This window comes from Halichoerus grypus, chromosome 6 (assembly GCF_964656455.1).
Source record: "Halichoerus grypus chromosome 6, mHalGry1.hap1.1, whole genome shotgun sequence".
Classification (NCBI taxonomy): Eukaryota; Metazoa; Chordata; class Mammalia; order Carnivora; family Phocidae; genus Halichoerus; species Halichoerus grypus.
This window is the reverse complement of record NC_135717.1, coordinates 22559420-22577358: the sequence shown is the minus strand read 5'-3', so window position 1 is coordinate 22577358 and position 17939 is coordinate 22559420. Positions and strand designations below refer to the sequence as shown.

The 17939-nt window shown below is 53.6% G+C and overlaps 1 protein-coding gene and 1 non-coding gene across 7 annotated transcripts in view; both read left to right on the top strand.

Moving 5' to 3' along the window:
- Positions 1-1728: 1728 nt before the first annotated feature.
- Positions 1729-1810, top strand: TRNAL-AAG (transfer RNA leucine (anticodon AAG)). The gene has a single exon. It is a non-coding gene; the product is annotated as a tRNA-Leu (tRNA).
- Positions 1811-1982: 172 nt separating this feature from the next.
- The window catches only part of POLR3E (RNA polymerase III subunit E), a 29718-nt gene continuing 13761 nt past the window's right edge, over positions 1983-17939 (top strand). For 3 of the 6 annotated variants that reach the window (XM_036097358.2, XM_078074695.1, XM_036097354.2), the window contains exons 1-8: positions 1983-2133; positions 7510-7583; positions 8923-8973; positions 11088-11165; positions 11941-12056; positions 12470-12552; positions 15919-16026; positions 16364-16413. In XM_036097358.2, coding sequence (XP_035953251.1) covers positions 7548-7583; positions 8923-8973; positions 11088-11165; positions 11941-12056; positions 12470-12552; positions 15919-16026; positions 16364-16413 — 522 coding nt within the window. In that variant the 5' untranslated portion in view covers positions 1983-2133; positions 7510-7547. Of the gene's footprint in view, positions 2134-2651; positions 2769-7509; positions 7584-8109; positions 8247-8340; positions 8430-8922; positions 8974-11087; positions 11166-11940; positions 12057-12469; positions 12553-15918; positions 16027-16363; positions 16414-17939 lie in introns of those variants that run through there. The other 3 variants (XM_078074696.1, XM_078074694.1, XM_036097361.2) reach the window with 3 other exon arrangements.

Here is a 17939-nt window from a genome sequence, read left to right as displayed (position 1 = left end):
CCCTGGCCATGGTGTGGCAGTGTCGGTGGAGGTGGAGGGGGGGCACACCGCAGAGGTGACTGCCAGGGATCCACTCTCTGGGCTGGTCAGGCAGTTCTTAGAAAAGCGAGATTAGACAAATATTCCAGCAATTATCCTTCACCACGGGGATATTCCCTTTTGGAAAACCCAGCACACAACTCACAAAGTCCCTCCTGGTACTAAAGCACTGTGACTAGATGAATGCTTCTATTGATCTTAAGGACTATTCCTCATTTAGCTTTGACTGCCCCACCATGGCTAGCCTGTGTCCTCAATAGATGGCTGCTTCTATATTTTTGAAGAATTCCTTTAAAAGCACAAACTCTCCTGATGCAATGAAATCTTTGCATATCAATATTTATGTTAAAGGTAGATGGGGGAAAAAAAAACTGAGTTGAGGAGGAATTGAAGGCAAGGCGAAATATGGGTGAAATGTTAGGGTGTGTGCCAATTAGATATTAACCAGAAACTTAAATATAACAATATAATATAAACAACTTAAATGTTTGTATTCACATCATGGAAAAAAATCTATATGCATTGGTAATAGACCTCAGAATTTTGGTATAGAAGAACAAGTTTCAGAATGATCTTGGCACAATAATATTTATGAGAATAGAAAACATACAGAAGACCATTCTATATATTGTTCATGAGAATATATGTATATACACACACACACAAATATCTGTATCTATAGGTATAAATATATAGATAAGAAAGTATAAAAAATGGATTGAATACACATCAAATCATAATAATAGTTATAGCCAAGGGAGGATGTTTGGGAAGGAGGTTTTATTTTTAATTTGTAATGGTCTAGTATATTTTTATTTAAAAAAATTTTTAATGATCTAGTGTATTTTTAAACGGATTTTTAAAAGGACAGCATATTCATATCATTAACTTTTAATGAAAAGTATGTACATAGGAAAAGAATTGGAAGTGAAATGCCACAGTACTAGGTGGTGGGAATGTGGGTGATTATTTTTTCTTTGTACTTTTTCTGTATTTTTAAATATCTATTTCCATCAACATGGATAGATATTTTAAAAGCATATTTGGGTGAAAAAACAGTTGCAGATCAAGAGTAATAGTGTGATAATATTTATGTAAAAAGCCATACACAATAAAAACAAAATATCAATTCTCTATAGGTATCTATGTATCCATATGAATATATCCAAAAATATCCACATAAATTCACAGCAAAAAATCCAGAAAGATAGATACTGAGCTGATAATAATGGTTACCTCTGTGGATGGGATTTAGAGTCAAAGTTAAAAGAGCATTTGTACCTTATCTGCAAAGTTTTAATATCTTGCAATAATTCACTTATTATTTGAGTAACTAAAAATTAAAACACATAACTTTTCAGAGAAAACTGCTTACACCAGCTCCCCCGGGTTTGGTCTTCGGAGGCCCTGGGGCGAATTGCTGCGGGAATCCATCATTTCTCCGGAGATACGTGGCTCTTCCTGGGGTCTCCGGGTGAAACAGCCGACTCTAAACACGGATTCTTAAGCTGCTTTTCGCTCTAAAACCTATTTGGAACAAATCTGGGTGTAATTACTGGAGCAAATATTTTCTTTTAAATACATGACATGTTCAAAATAAGTCCATCAAAATCAAATAAAACATAAAAAACAGTGAAATTTGCTCGTTCGAGTATTAAGTAGCTTCCCGGAAGAACTATTTTCTAACTGGGTAGCGTGGCCGAGCGGTCTAAGGCGCTGGATTAAGGCTCCAGTCTCTTCGGGGGCGTGGGTTCGAATCCCACCGCTGCCAGAGCTTTTTCTTTTTTTCCCTACCGCCCTGGCACCAGGCTCTGTTTTCTGCTCTTTTGCCGGGTCATCAGCGCCTCCTGCTGCCCAACCCGGCAGGCGGCCGGTATGAATGGAGCGGCGGAGGGGGCGGGTCTGCGCGCGTCGGGGCGGGGCATTGTGGGTAAAAGGAAGCGTGAGGCCCGGCCCGCTCCCCCCACGTGTCCGCTGGAGTTTCTCCACCAGCAACATGGCCGCTGCCTAAGAGAAGAGCCGGGCCGCCGCCGCCTCTGCAGCCCGCGGGTACCTGGGCCGTTGCCGCCGCCCACGCGCGGCCCCCGCGGAGAGGTGAGTTCCGAGAAGGCAGCGCACGCCCGGGCTGGAGCCGGGCCGCACTCGCGAGGTGGGCCTGGGCTGGGCTGCCGAGTAGGCCGGGAGGCCCGCGCCGCGCCGAACCCAGGGGCTGGGGGCCTCCCGGGACTCGGGCGGGAAGGATTGGGTAGCCGGCCCCCGTAGACCCGGGCCGGCCGCGGGCTCCGACCTCGGCCGGGCCTGGGAGTCGGGGATGCGGCGGCCGAGGCTGCCGGCGGTGACTCAGGGTCCAGCCACCGTGCTCCGCCCGGCCCAGGCGGGCCTCCCGCGGGAGCACCTGTCCGAAGGCACCCGGTGTCCCGCCAGCGCGGCAGCTAGTGGCGACGGCTGCGTGGTGGGCGTGAGAAGGGGGCCTGACCACCCGCGAGGGAGGCGAAACCCATTGGACAGTGTGGCCCGGGGCCGGCGGCCCGCCCCGCTGGGCAGGGGGAGGGTCCCCAAGCCGGCCCCGGCCCTCTCCTCGCCCTGAACCAGAGCAGTCTCCGCCCGGCCAGGCCCGGCATTCTTCATTCAGCTCTTCAGGCCTCCATTCAGCGTTCACTGAGAGCCGGCACCGTGCCGCGGAGACGGCCCTGACCGCGGGCTGGAGGAGGTGTCAGTAAGCACGTCAAGTAAACCCGAACATAAACAAGGTCGTTCAGTTAGGTCGGCTTTAGAATCGGTGGGCGATGGAGGAGGTCTTAGCAGTCGCCAGCGTTTCTTCATCTGTGAAATGGGGATAATAAAATTAACTGCCTCATAGGGTTGTGGTGAGGGCTAAATAGGGTAAGACGCGAGAAGCCCCAGCTCGCAGGGTTTGATTTGTGGCGGCCTTGTGCTCTCCGACGTTGGAAGAAAACATGTTGCCAAGTAATAACAAAACTCCCCGCAGGTTACATTTTTTACCTTATTTAATCCTCACCGCAGCCCTCGGGAGTTTGGTACTTTTATTATCCCCATTTTAGCGATGAAAATAGTGAGACCTTCCGAGATTGAACAACCCCAGGTGGGCCACGTATGGTAGGTAGTTGAGGTGGGATTTGAACCGGTGTCGTTCAGCTCTGAGAGTCCAGGCTCTTCCCCACTATCCCATAGTGCCTTTTATTCAAGAGGTGTGCAGCATAGTGGTTAAGAATACGGATCGTTGACATCAGCCAGACCCGGGGTTCCGCTCTGTCTCTGCTGTTCTCCAGCACTGTGACCTTGGGCGAAATTACCTACTCTCTGATTCTTAGTTTCCTCGTTTCTTAATTGGGAATGATGAATCTTGACTTACAGGACTATTGAGAAGATGAGAACGTGTGTGAAGTCCTTGGAGAAAGGTCTGATGACCAGTTAAGGATTAATTAGTTCTTTTTTTCCAGGCTGACTCTTTAACAGAGGTGGAAGCTGAGGTGACCCAGAGCGGGGAGATGGCTTGCCAGAGACAAACGCAGGCGGTTAGAATCCAGGCCTGGAGACTGTTTGCCCTTGGGGCCCTCTCCTCTTAACTGCGTTGTACTTTGTTTTCTCCCTCCAGTAGCTAGAGAGATTTTGGAGTTGCCTCTGCATTTCTGATTGGCCGACAAGTTAGATTCCTAGGTGCACAGGGATGCACCCAGGTGTGGCATTCAGGTATTTCCTTTGCTCTGAACCCCTCCTTTGCTCTACCTGGTGTCCTTGTCTCCTTTCCATTTGTTGGCAGCTCCCTGCTGGGGGGAACTTCGTGTGCTCAAGGCCACGGAGCCACTGCCACAGAGTACCATTATGGCCACAGGACACCCAAGGTGGTCACAGGTGGTCACTGCAGCTGGGGAAGCTTGGCTTGTGGCTGGGAGGGCTGCTTCTGCCCGGGCCATAGCCCATGTCTGTTCTCAAGTGTCCGTAAGGCCCAAACCATGAGTCCACCGGTGTCTGGATGGGGCTGAGTTAGGCTCACAGGGTGAAGGGTCTATTACCGCCTGATTTCATGCGTTCACTTATTTAATTGTTCTTTGTACTGTATTGAGTGTTCACTTCATGCCAGGTATTGGGAGAACAGCATGGATTTTAAAAAGAGAGAATAGTCCTTATAACAACTTGATGAAGTAAGTGTGATCATCTCCACTTTATGGTTGAGGTAACTCAGAGGCCCCCTTGGAGCTTACATTCTAGTACAGAAGGCAGACAACACAAACGCAAGTAGACTAGGTGGTTCCAGATTGTGATAAGAACCATGAAGGAAAGAAAACAGGGAGAGCTGGTGGTGACTGTGAGCCGGTTGGCTCTTTCAGATTGCGTGGCCAGGGAACTTCTCTCCCCTCCTGGAGGGGGTGGGGGGGTGATATCTAATGAAAAGGAGCCAGCTTTGAAAAGATGTGGGAAAAGTAGATGACATGCAAAGGTCCTGAGACAGGCTGGGGCCTAGCCTCTTGGAGGCCCAGCAGGTGGCTATTTGGCCATGTAGATGGTGAGGGAAAGGCAGGGGCAGGATCACATAGGGCCTTTAGGCCATGGAAGGGAGTTTGGATTTTATTCTATGTGGCAGGTGAAGCGTTTTGAGCAGGAGAATGATGTGATTGACTCTTTTGCAAGGACAGCTCTGGCTGTTTCTGGGAGGACTGGAGATAGAAAAGAGGGACCTCAGGGAGACCTGTTGGAGCAGTACTTTTCAATCACAGATGAAGGTTTATTAGTGAGTGGCGCCTGGCTGGCTCAGTCGGTGGAGCATGCAGCTCTTGATCTCGGGGTGTTCGAGCCCCACATTCAGCATAGAGATTACTTAAAAAAATACCTTTTATTAGTGAGATGTGAAATCACTTTGGAGGATTGTAACCAGCATGTTAATTTTAATGAGTGAGGGTAGAAAACCTCACTGCCTCACATCTAATAGGGGCAGTTAAGCTTGTGTGAAACCTTGGTTTAGTTCCATAATTGTGTGTATGTACTGGGTTGTTTCTGTGGAGTGGATTTCTTACTATAGGTCTTAGGCTGAAAACTTGGAAAGCCACCGAGTTGGATGATGCTGGCAGGGAGGATGAGGGGAAGTGAGAGCCCTGCGTTACCCTAGTCGCGTGTACCATCTGGAGGGAGGAGCCACAGCTCCTCAGTGACTGGGGGAGGGGTCGGCAGAGCCCACCAAGAGCTGAGAAAGCCAGTTTCTCAGGAATGATTGCGTCTGGGGAAGCTCCCAGGCCACACCTCTTTGTACATATGACCTGTTCCCTGACTCGTGTGCAAGTCCCCAGTGTCTCGGTTGTCCACGGAGCCGGCCGGAGAGGAGCTAGGTGCTCGCCGTGCACCTGTGACCCCTGGCGGTCAGTGCAGACGGGGTGAGCCCGGGGGCTCTGCCATCCATCCCCCTCTCTCTGGGCAGGAGCACACACCTCAGACTGTCAGTTTAGGGCTTCTGGTTTTCATCCAGTCTTCAAGCCCTAACCGCTGGGGCAGCTGGCTTCCCTCTGGTTTGCCTTCTTCCTCCACATCTTCCTCCACTCAGAAGTCTTTGGTAGCTCCCTGTTAAATAGCCTCCTGTGGTCCCATTTCTTCAGACAGCACGTATGTATGGAGTGCCTGCTGCGGGCTCGGGGGTACCGCAAGGGACAAAACGGACCAGAATCTCTGCCTTCATGTAGCTTACAGCTTAGTGGCAGTGGGGATGGGGACAAAATGATAACAGAGCTGTGGTGGTGCGTGCTTTGGGGACAACCAGAGCCGGGAAGGGAGCTGGGGGAGGGTGTTGCAATTTTGGATAGAGTAGACAGGGCAGGTCTTAGTGATGAGGTGACATTTGAACAAAAACCTGGAAGAGGTGAGGGAGGGAGCCATGAGGCTCTTGGGGTAGAGCAGTTACCAAGGCCCAAGGTGGGGGGAGAGGAAGGAAGGGGGCCTGTGGGAGATGAGGTCTGAGAGGCAAAGGGGTGGTGGCGGCATAAAGACTTGAGCTTCTGTCCTGAGTGGGATGGGAGGCCCTTGAAGGCAGAGGCGTGGCGAGCCCTGATGTGGCTTCCAGAAGGATCACTGGCGCTGGCCGTGGGGTTGGGCGAAGATCGGAGGGCCGTTGCTGTCGTGCAGGCAGGCAGTGGGGCTGGCTGGACGAGGGAGGTGGCGGTGGGGGTGGCCAGATCCCAGACCTGCCTTCAGGGTGGAACTGACAGAAGTTGCTGGTGTGAGGTGAGGGGGGAGAGGCATCAGGGATGAGGCCAGCACCGGGGCTGAGCAGTCAGAGTCTGGAACATGTATCTGGAACGCATGAAAGGACGTCGGGTGGTACAGCTCAGGCAGAGGGCTTAGATGACCTTGAATCCCACCCACGGTGAAGGTATTATGCCCTTCTAAATATTTAATTACTTGGATGTTAAGTAGATAAGACCAAAATCATGATGGTCTTACCCAGAACTAGAGGCCTGGGGGCTGCTGGGATTCTGAAGGTACCCACATGACCATCCCCTTCCTGTGGGAACATGAAGAGTCAGCCCAGCAGACTGACTTCCCCTCTGCCATGGAGACCTGCGGCCTTCTCCCCTCCGGGCTTGAGGTGTTGCCAGTCACCTGGGGTCCCTCCTGCCGTCTGGTGTCATGGCTTGTCCAAATCCTTCTCTCCTTCAGGGCCCAGCCCAGATGCACCCCCTCCTCCCGGCAGGAAGGCCCTTCCCTTCCCTCTGAGCTTCCTGACCTGTAGCTGTTACCTGAAGTCAGATGGCCTGGCTGGCCTGGTTTTGAAGCCCGGTGCGTCATCTGGCCTGTTCTGTGGCTCTGGCTAGCGCATGCACGGCGTCCCCGAGTTCCAGTCGCCCTTCGATAATGGGGAGAGTCAGGCCACCTTGCAGGGTTGGTGTGTTGAATACATTAAAGTCTGTGAAGAAGGTCATTTTGTGTCGCACGCACCAAACAGGAAAATCCTCTCACACGAGGTCGGGCTTAAAGTCTGCTTGAAAGTCAAGTACCAGAGACAGAGCCCCCCCAGACAGCCTTGGGACTGCTGGCTCTTTCTGCTGGACGTCAGACTCTTCCCTAACGCTTCCCCGTGGCCCCCAATCAGTGCTCGAGTATTTGCATCATGGCTGTGGACCAGCCAGCCTCCATCCCCCTGCCTGGCAGTGACCTCTTTTCTGTGCATGGTCGCAAAACCCTTAAAGCTGGTCATTTATTCTTTCCCACGGGTGCAGCCGACGTGTGCCGCCTCGGGTCCGCCTGTTTGTACCCTCTGTTTGGTGGTTTTTCCCTCTTGTTTGGTTCTGGCCACTGGGGTCTAGAATTGGCCGTCTGTTGACTCCAGGGAAGATGTAGAAAGAAGGTCACTTGCTGTTTGTCTCAGGCTCTCCCCTCCCAGAGCAGGCCCGTTGCGGCGGAGGCACCCAGGGGTGTCGGCGGAATGGCTGGCTGACGTTTCAGGCCTCTTGCTGTCCCTTGCAGATTGAGTCTGAGGATCGTGCGGCTGGCTCCCCCCTAGTATGGCCAATGAAGAGGATGACCCAGTCGTACAGGAGGTAACCGCTGCTCCCTACCATCTGCCGGGGCTGCTGGGGAGGAGAGCCCAGGCCCAGGGCAGCAGGAAGCAGGGCTGAGGCCCTTCCATCCATCCTCGGGCCAGCCCGGAACCTGCTGGCATCCCAGGGACCCCTAACCAGGCTGTTCCCTCTGCCTGGAACCCTCTTCCTCCAGATAACTGCCTAGCTGAGCCCTTCACTTCCTCCCAGTCTCTGATCCAGCATTTCCTTGTCAAAGAGGATTCCCTGACCCCCCCTGCCTCGTGTGGCGCTCTCCTGTTCACCCTCCCTGGCACCCCCAAGCCCCTTACCTTGGCCACGCCCTGTGCTTGGTCATAACCCTCCCCATCCCCTAAACATAATCTCCTTTCACTAGAATGTAAACTTCACAAGGGAGGGATTTTGTTCTTCACCACTGTGTCCACAAAGCCAAGTTCAGTGCCTGTCACTTAGTAGATACTCAGTGACTATTTGTTGAATGAATGAATGGGTTTGACAACTCCCCCTTCTTCCTGGGCCTACCCAGAAGTCATTCAGCAGTTGTTCACTGGATCTACTGTGTGCTGGGGGCTATGACAGCAGTGAGCGAGCAAGGCAGTGTCCCGCCCTCGGGACGCTTAGGATCTGACAAAGAAGGAGACCCAAGATGCAGATGGTGGGGAGGTAGGTTCCAGAGTCAGCCCAGATCCAGACACATCCTAGAGCCTCTGGGCCTTTGCACATGCTGCTCCCTCCACCTAGACTGCCCTTCACACAGGCTTCGCCTGCGCTGATGCCCTTCACTCCTCCTTAAGGCCTGGTGGTGGGAGAGAACATGGTTCATATGAAGAGCCGGGAAGCAGGGAGGTAAACTGCTGCACGGTGGGTCAGGGGCGGTTAGTGTTGAGAAGAAAGAGTTGGGCCAGATCATTCTTAGAGGGGCTTGCAGACCACCTGAAGGTGGTGTGACAGGTCAGTCCAGGGTAGGTGGTGGAGGGCACAGGGAGGAAGGGCAGGCAAATGGGTAAGCTCTCCCCTGTCCCAGCCTCATCAGAAAAGCATTTAATCGGGCTCTGGGATGCATCCTGACGTGAGCAGCCCCGGGGAAGGCACATTTTTATTGGGTTGTAGTGGACCTAGGAGGGGGCCAGGAACTCTTGTCCTGGTCCCCCTGAGAGCCATAGAGAGGGAGGCTGGAGACTCGGTTCCCTCTGTTTCTAGCAGGAGCTGAGCTCTTCCCCCTCCCCCGCACTCCCTGTAGGAGCCACGACCCCTGACTGACATCCAGGGAGCAGGGGCAGGCCAGGGCAGGCCAGCCACCTGTCTGTCTCCTGTTTAAGTCTTCTTCCCTTTTTCCCAGATCGACGTGTACTTGGCCAAAAGTCTGGCAGAGAAGCTCTATCTGTTTCAGGTAATGATGAGACCAGAGGGCAAAGGGGCCACCTTGAGCGTGGGGGTGGGGGGTGAGGGGCGCTGGGAAACCTCAGCCTCACTTAGGGTTCTGGGCGCCAGAGTGTGGGACAGGGGGTTTCTCTTTGCTCTTGTGGGTGGGCAGGTTAATAGTCTCTCATTTTGAAGATGGGAAAACCAAGGCAGCCGTGAAAGGCAGAACAGTGTCGTGGTTCTGGGGCTCTGGGGACTGGCAGCCGTGTTGAGGCCCAGCTCCATCATGACTTAGCTGTGAGCCCTGGGCAAGGTCCTTGAGCTCTCTGTGCCTCTGTTTCCTCATTTGCGAAATGGTGGCAGTTATACTACCTGCCCTGTAGCGCCCCGTGGGGGTTGGATGAATCCATCCAGAGTGCTCAGAACGTGGCCCGGCCCAGAGCTCAGCTCCACAGTCTGTTTTCGGACAGTTTGGTCCCGTGTCCCCCATTGCTGCCTGCATCCCGAGGCAGCTGTTAACCTGTTTTCTCACTGTATGGATTTGCCTCTTCTGGACATTTCATGGACACGGAATCATGGCATAGCTGGCTGCTTTTAACTCGACATCGTGGTTTCGAGGCTCACTCGTCATCAGCATGTATCAGTACCTCCTTCCGTTCTATGGATGAAGAGGACTCCGTGGTGTGGTTCTATACAGCACGTCGTGTTTGTGCGTTGCTGGCTCTTTGGGTCGGTTCCACTTTGGGGCTATTATGAACAGTGCGGCCGTGAGCATCCCACACCAGTTTTTGTGGGGACAGGTGTCATTTCTCTTGGGCACATCCCTGGGAGCGGAATTGCTGGATCCAATGGAAACACTATGTTTCATGTTTAAAGGAACGGGCAGATGGTTTGCATTTCCAATAACAAGGTTATAGTTGTAAGTATTTTGTCTCCAGGTTGCACGTGAGAAGGTGAGGCGCAGGGAGGCTAGCCACTTGTGCACGGGGCCCAGGACGGGGCAGCAGTGGGGGTACTCCAAATGTGAGCTGGGAAGAGGCCCGGCATCCCCCTGCCCTCTGCCCCCGGGGTCTGCCTTTACAGGCTGTGGGGCTGGGGGCCTGTCCTTCAGGCCTTCTGAACTGGTTTCCTCGGCTGCCTGCAAAGTGGTGGGGAGCTGGTGGTGGGGACGGTGACCCCATATGTGTTCACGGTGGGCCAGGCCCTGCGGTGTCTGCTCTCTTTGCCTCACTCCCCGCCCCCAGCAGCCCCGTGAGGTGAGGACACGCACGTTTGTGGTGAGGAGCTGGCCCAGGTCCACACATTGCAAGAGGCAAAGTTGGGACCGGAACCCAGGCCTGATTCCAGAACCTTGCCCTTTACCACCACCCGTCCCAGCCCGAGATCAGGAGATGGCAGAGCTGCCAGGGCTCAGGCCAGACCAGTCAGGCTCCAGACTGTTCGTCCTACCGCTGCCGTAAGCTCTGGCCCAGGAAGCAAGGAGGAGTTGCTGTGTTGCTATCTGAGTGAGCTTTTAGGAAGTCACCGCTGCCTCGGAACGTAGCAGATCTGAGAGGGCCCCCACACAGAGGGTTCAGTGCACACGCTGCCATGCCTCCAGCAGCTTCTTCCAGAGGCTGTCATGGTACGGGCAGCGCCGGCCACAGCTTCTCAACTTAATGCATGGTGACACTGAGGCCCAGAAGGGGCTGAGTGCGTCAGTGGCAGTTTTTATTACGGAAAAGTTTACAGGGCAGCGGAGAGAGAATGGGGTAATGAATTCCCGTACACCCGTCCTCCACCCACAGCATGTCATCGGTCAGGTCTTCGTCTGTGCTGCCCATGGTCTTGTGTCCCTTGTCCTCTGCCTGGATGTCCTCTGCCTGATCCTCACTCTTGCCTCCCCGGCGGGACTCGTGGGTTACCAGAGAGGGGCCTCTGTGGGTTCCTGATGCTTAGGCTTGTCCCTCGGAGGTCAGAGACCCTTGAAAATTGCCTTTTGGAAGGAAGCTGGGTGGAGCCGGTATGAAGGCGACACAGGCGGGGACCAGCGAGGACCTCTGGTCTCTGCTTGGTGTTGATTCTTGGCTGGAGCCTGTGAGCCCAGCTCTGGGCTGGGCCGGGCTGGGCAGGGTGGACTGACGGCTCCCTTCCCCTCCCCAGTACCCTGTGCGTCCAGCCTCGATGACCTATGATGACATTCCACACCTCTCAGCCAAGATCAAGCCCAAGCAGCAGAAGGTGGGGCTGCCCTCTGATGGAGGTGGGGGGGAGGGGTGGTGGAGGTGGGGGGGAGGGGTGGTACAGGTGGGGCTGATGCAAGTGAAGAGGAGACGGGCCCTCTGGGGACTAGAAGCCCAGAGAAGGAGCGATTGGAGGGTTGAGAGGAGACCAGTTGCTTGCAGAGCCTGGAAAGCTGAGGAAGGGAAGTTTCCAGAAAGAAAGGGAGTAAAGCAGCTCCAGAGAGGCCAGAGGAGAATAAGGCTCGGGATGAGTTCGAGACTGGGAATGGGGGGCTCACGTTCACAGGATAAGGCAGGCACTGACGTGCAGCAGCTCTGATGGGCTCGAAGTGCCTCGAAGGGATGGGGTGATAGGGGCTGGGAGCGCTGGACACGTGTCTTGTCCAGGGAGTGGCTGTAGCTCCAGCCCCCCATTGCCCCCCATTGCCACTTGCAGTGACTTTTCAAGAGAAGTTGGAAATGAGGATTTTTATGAGAAAATCTCTTGAATTTTAAATGTTGGCACCTAGTTTAGATTTTGGAGGGTAGAATGGGGAGGACAAATAGAACTACATGACCCCACCCCCCCAAAACACTCTGGCCTTTCTGTTGGAATTGGGGTTTGTGACCTTTGATGTGGACTGAACCCCGGGGGCCCTTAGGGAGGGGTGTGTGTCGGGCCTGCTTCTGAGCAGGGCTGGGATTGGCAGGGACAGGGGTCAGGACTTGGCTGTGGCCAGGTTGGGGGTATCTTTGAGTTCCTCATAGCTGCTGGGGGTGCTTGATGCCTGCAGGTAGAGCTTGAGATGGCCATCGACACCCTGAACCCCAACTATTGCCGCAGCAAAGGGGAGCAGATCGCACTCAACGTGGACGGCGCCTGCGCGGACGAGAGCAGCACTTACTCCTCGTGAGTCCCCTGGGCCCAGCCTGCAGGCTTTGGTGCGCTCCAGTAAGAGCCTTCCAAAGGCCTCTCCGACACCTGGGCCCTGGTGCCCCATTGCTGGGCTCCCTCCCGACATCCCAGCTTCACATGCTTGGGCCTGGCGCAGCCCTGCCCCGTGGCAAATGTCTTCCCTTCTGAGAGGCCCCTTGATGGGAGTGGGCGCTTGACCCACCACCTGTCCTTGGGCTACAGACAGGGACTTGGGTTTTCTCCTCCCCGACTTCCCTCCTGAGGCTCACATGTGCTGAGGTGGGGCCTGGATCCCTGTCCCTGGGTATTGAACTTCAGGAGGTGTCTGGGGTGGGGGGGCTGGTGCCTGCCATGCCCTGGGTCTGGAGCTTCCTTCCCCTTGACGTCTGTTCTCCCTGTGCTCCCAGGAAGCTGATGGACAAGCAGACGTTCTGTTCCTCCCAGAGCACCAGCAACACAGCCCGTTATGCTGCCGCGCTCTACAGACAAGGTACCCGTGCTGGGCAGCCAGGCTGCCGTGGCTCCTGGAGGCTGCTTGGGTGCGAGGGAAGCGGGAGGGAGGCTGTCCCTAGCCTGGTACCCAGCTTGCTGCTCCCCGAATGCCGGATGCCTGTAGGGGCCAGGCAGGTTGTAGAAATGGCATTGTCAGGGGGCTGGAATAGGCCACCTCTAAGGACTTCCGGCTTTGGTGCTGTCTGACCTGATAGAGGGGGTGCTTCCAAGGTCACTGTCTCCACCTGGGACACAGACATACACACAGCGTAACTTTTGAGACAGGTGGGAGGATTTTGTTTTAAATACAAGGTACTTGCGGGGCTCCTGGTGGCTCATTCAGTGGAGCATCCGACTCTTGATTTCGGCTCAGGTCATGATCTCAGGGTCGTGGAATCAAGCCCCATGTCAGGTTCTGCGAGGTTCTGCGCTTAGTGTGGAGCCTGCTTGGGATTCTCTCCCTCTGCCCCTCCTCCCACTCACTTGCTCACACTCCCTCTCCCTCCCTCCTTCTCAAAAAAAAAGAAAATACAAGGTACTTATGCATGAGCAATTTTACTTAGCATCTCCCCAAGAGAAGTGAAGCGTCTATCCACACAAAACTTGCACATGGATGTTCATAGCATTATTCACAGTAGTGAAGAAGTAGAAACTGCCCATAAGTCTGTCAGCTGACGCCTGGATAGCCAAGTGCACTACGGCCATGCAGTGGAATGTTATTCGGCCACGGGAAGGAGTGAAGTACTGATACACCCTCTAGTGGGCATGATGCTCAGCAGGCCACATGTTGTCGGAGTCCATTTAAATGAAGTGTCCCGAAGAGGCAAATCCGTAGAGACAGAAAGCGGGTAATAGTTCCCCATGGCTAGGAGGAATGTGGAATGGGGAGTGACTGAGGATGGGTTCAGGGTTTCTTTCTGGGGAGATCAAAATGTTCTTTGGGGGCGCTTGGGTGGCTCAGTTGGTTAAGCGACTGCCTTCGGCTCAGGTCATGATCCTGGAGTCCCGGGATCGAGTCCCGCATCGGGCTCCCTGCTCAGCAGGGAGTCTGCTTCTCCCTCTGCCCTCTTCCCTCTTGTGCTGTCTGTCTCTCATTCTCTCTCTCTCAAATAAATAAATAAAATCTTTAAAAAAAAAAAAAAAAAAAAATGTTCTTTGGGGGGCGGGGGGCAGAGGGAGAGAGAATCTCAAGCAGGCTTCACGCCCAGTGCAGAGCCCGTCAAGGGTCTCGATCTCACGACCCTGAGATCATGACCTGAGCCGAAATCTAGAGTCGGACACTTAACCGACTGAACCACCCAGACACCCCTGAAAATGTTCTTAAATTGATTGTAGTGCTGGTTGTACAGCTCCAGGAATATATTAAAATACATTGACTAGTATGCTTTAAATTTTGTACGGCACGGGAATTATATTTCAGTAAAGCCATTAAAAAGTAAGTATTTAGAGTTCATAAAGCAATAAGTAAAACTAATTTGAACACTTACAAAACAAACTAGAAAAGACTCAAAAGTAGTATCAAATAACTATACTTCTTTTTTGAACCCATGTCTCACGCCTTGCAGCTGGGACCGTTTGTTTCTTTCTTTGAATTAATTAATTTTTATTATGGTAAAGTGTACATAACATGAAATTTACCATTTTAACCTTTTTTTTTTTTTAAAGATTTATTTATTTTGGAGAGAGCACACTCCCAGGGGGCGGGTGGCGGGTAGGCAGAGGAAGAAGAGAATCTTACATCTTAAATCTCCGCTGAGCACGGAGCCTGACACGGCGCTCGATCTCACGGCCCTGAGATCACGACCTGAACCGAAATCAGCTCGGATGCCTGCCTGACTGTGCCACGCAGGCGCCCCTCATTTTGACCATTTTTAAGTGTGCGGTTCAGTGACGTTTGAGGGCATTCGTGTTGGTGTGCAGTTGTCACCACCACCCGTCTCCAGAACTTGTGCCATCTTCCCACGTGATCGTATTCTTCTGTACCCAAACTTACCTGTCCTGTCTTTTTCCTTCTGAATCTCTGGTCTTGGTTTTTAGGATTGTTTCTCCCATCCTAGGTTGATACAAAGATTCTCCTAGTTTTTTTTCTAGTATGTATAGTACTTTATATAAAAATTTTTTAACATTTCTGAAAATTATTCTTGTATGTAGGGTGGTAAAATGACTCTTTTTTTATTTTTTAAATTCCAGTGTAACGAACAGACAGTGTTATATCAGTGTCCGGTGTACAACAGAGGGGGTCAGTGATTCTGTACCCGACTCCGTGCTCGGCACCATAAGTGTACTCCGAATCGCCATCTCCTAGTTCACCATTCCCCCCACCCACTCCCCTCTGGTGACCATCAGTGTGTTCTCTGTAGTTAAGAGTCTGTGGGTTCTGTGCTTTGTGTGTATGTTTTTGTTTTGTTTTAAGTAGGCTCCACGCCCACCCAGAGTGGGGCTCAGGCTCATAACCTAGATCGAGGGTCGCATGCTCTACCAACAGAGCCAGCCAGGAGCCCCGAATCTTTTTCTGTGTGTGTGCTTTTTTTTTTTTAACCCTGTTCTTTTGTTTCTTAAATTCCACATATGAGTGAAATCATATGGTATTTGTAGGACCATTTGCTTCTTTACTCCTGACTGCGAGCATCCCGCTCCCTCTGGAGTCCAGAACGCTTTCACAGAGCCACTTACCAGAGCCTTAGCGTGTGATTTCTTCTCTTTTAAGCCCACACTGACTTGAGAGAAATTGATGGTCTTTGCACTGCCTCCCAGTGCACACGTTTCACTCACGAGGAAAAGTCACGATCCTCGTCCAGGACTGTGTAGACAGTCCTCCAGCTGGCCCCGCCAGGGGCCATTCCTCCAGCCACATTTGTGCGGCCGACTTCTGAGCGGATTGGGTGGGGTTTTGACGAGCTGAGTTGGAGGAGGAGAGGCAGTCTGTGTGGGGAGGGGGCGGTGGGCATTGAGGGTGTCTGGCAAAGGCCCGGCGGGGAAGAGAGGCCGTGTTTGGAGCGGGAACGTTGCCGTGTGCCAGAGCAAGCAGCTGGGGGAAGGGGGTGGCGACCAGGGTCAGAAAGGCCTTCGATGCTCACGGGGGAGGGTGTGCAGGCAGGCTTTAAGAAGTGGCTTTGAGCAGAAGGGTCTGGGTTCGTGTCCTGCTGCAGCTGTGTGCTCACTGGGCCAGGTGGGGTTGGGAAGGGCCGCGGGCCTGGTGGTGCCAAGGCCCTGAGACTGGGGGCTAGAGCGGAGTTGGCAGGTGGCTTGGCGGTAGGCCGAGGCCTTTGGGGGAGTGCAGGGCCCTTTGTGACTGCTGTGAGCCAAGCTGGGTGGGTTGGCCCCAGTTCCCAGAGTCAGGTCCAAAGCCTTCTTCCTCTGCCAGGTGAGCTGCACCTGACGCCTCTTCATGGCATCCTGCAGCTGCGGCCCAGCTTCTCCTACCTGGATAAGGCGGACGCCAAGCACCGGGAGAGGGAGGCGGCCAATGAGGGTGAGCTCTGGACCCCTAGCCCTTCTGTCTGTCTGCATCTTGGCAGGGATGGGTGGGTCATGGGAAAAACTGCAGGGGGATGGATTCCAGGATGCTTAGCAGCATCCCTGCTCTACCCACTGGATGCCGAGAGCACTCACCTGCACAGTTTTGACAACCAAACGTGACTTTCTACATTCCCAAGTGTCCCCTCGTGGGCAAAATTGCCCCCAGTTGAGAAGAGCTGACTTGGCCAACGATCCCTGTCTAGGAGAATTCCCAGATACCCCTGCCTGAGGCCTTCTGGGGAGTTGGGGCTCCACCAGAGGCTGCAAGCAGTGTCCGCTTTCTCTTGCAGCCGGGGACTCTTCGCAGGATGAGGCGGAAGAAGACGTGAAGCAGATCACAGTGAGTGAACTCTGGCCCCGAGGAGAGGGAGGGTGCCGCCTGCCGGGGGGCAGCGGGGCCGGCTTTGTAGCTCAGCTGCCCGCACGCAGCTCGGGGTGGGAGGGGCCGTGCAGAACCCAGGCTCTGGGGGTGAAACAGACACCGAAACGGTCCCATCCTTCAGAGCCTTCCTGCTGGGCAGCCTGGAGGAGTAACCTGTCCTGCGCCCACCCTGACCTGTCCCAGCTGTTCACAGGATAGCAGCCTGGGACTTCTGTAGCGTGGGGACCCTGGGGCTTGGCTGGAACTGGAATTGCCTGGGAGGAGGAAACTGGGGGCCTAGGAGGTCCAGGGAACTCGCACAGTCTGTTCCATGAAGCCCGTGTCCTAGTGGAACGAAAACCCCATGTGCCTTAACCACATCATTCACTGTTCCCGGTGGTGTGCAGACCCAGCAATTCTATCTGAATACTAAGCCTGTGTTCCAGACATGGTGAGAAGAATATTGACCTTCCATTTATGGCTTACCGAGTTTCCTCTGTGTAAGCATACGGAGGTTAAAAGGAGTATTTAAGGAAGAAAGCACAAATGGTGACGCGGATGGCGTACGGACGTGGCTTAAGTTGTGAGCCTTTGCACGTCCTTGAAGATGGGCCGCTACCGACATGACCGCTGTGCGGTAGGGGGTGCTCACCCTCTTCTCTCAGTAGCTTCTTGAATGATCACCCTCCTGCCCTCCTCGGGAACTCAGCTGGCCCTCATTTAACAAGTTATCCTCAGGCCCGTGAACTTAAAGGACACATATAGAATCCCAGGATTCTGTGGTACCTGGCTGGCTCAGTCAGTAGAATATGCAACTCTTAATCTCAGGGTTGTGATTTCAAGGCCCATGTTGGGCGTGGAGCCTACTTTAAAAAAAAAGAAAGAATCCTAGGGTTCTATAATCCAGCCAACGCCCCCGTGGGGGTGTGCCCTTCACAGGGGAGGTGTCAGGGCTCGGTTCCATCAGGACACTAAGCAGCAGAAACCCGGACCTACCTGGCATGAGCTCAAAATGGAATGTATTGGTCCCTGTTACTGAGAAGCTGAGGGGTAGCTTCAGGTATGGCTGGATTCAGGTGCTCAGACTCGGTCATCAAGACCTGGTTTCTCCATCTCCATCTCCAGGTTCCGTCTTCCTCTTTTGGCCTTTCTCAGGCAGGGTGTCTGTCCCCAGTGGTACAGAGTTATCCCCGCTCCAGGCTCACATCCTCCCAGCTTCCAAGACCCCAGGGGAAAAGAAACTTCTTTCTCATTACTTCTAACTAAAGTCCCAGACCGGACTCATTGGCTTGGCCAACCCTGAACCAGCCCCTGTGGCTAAGAGGATTTGGTGCTCGGATTGTCCAGGTCTGAGTCACGTGCCCACTCCTGTGGCTGGGAATGTGTGTGGGGGTGGGGGCAGGGGGAGGGATATTTGCTCCCCTGAGCTGAGGGGGAACTGGGCATTTCCCCAAGGAAAATGGGGGGGCCTATTAGCCGTGGGAGTGGAAATGGATTGGGTGCCG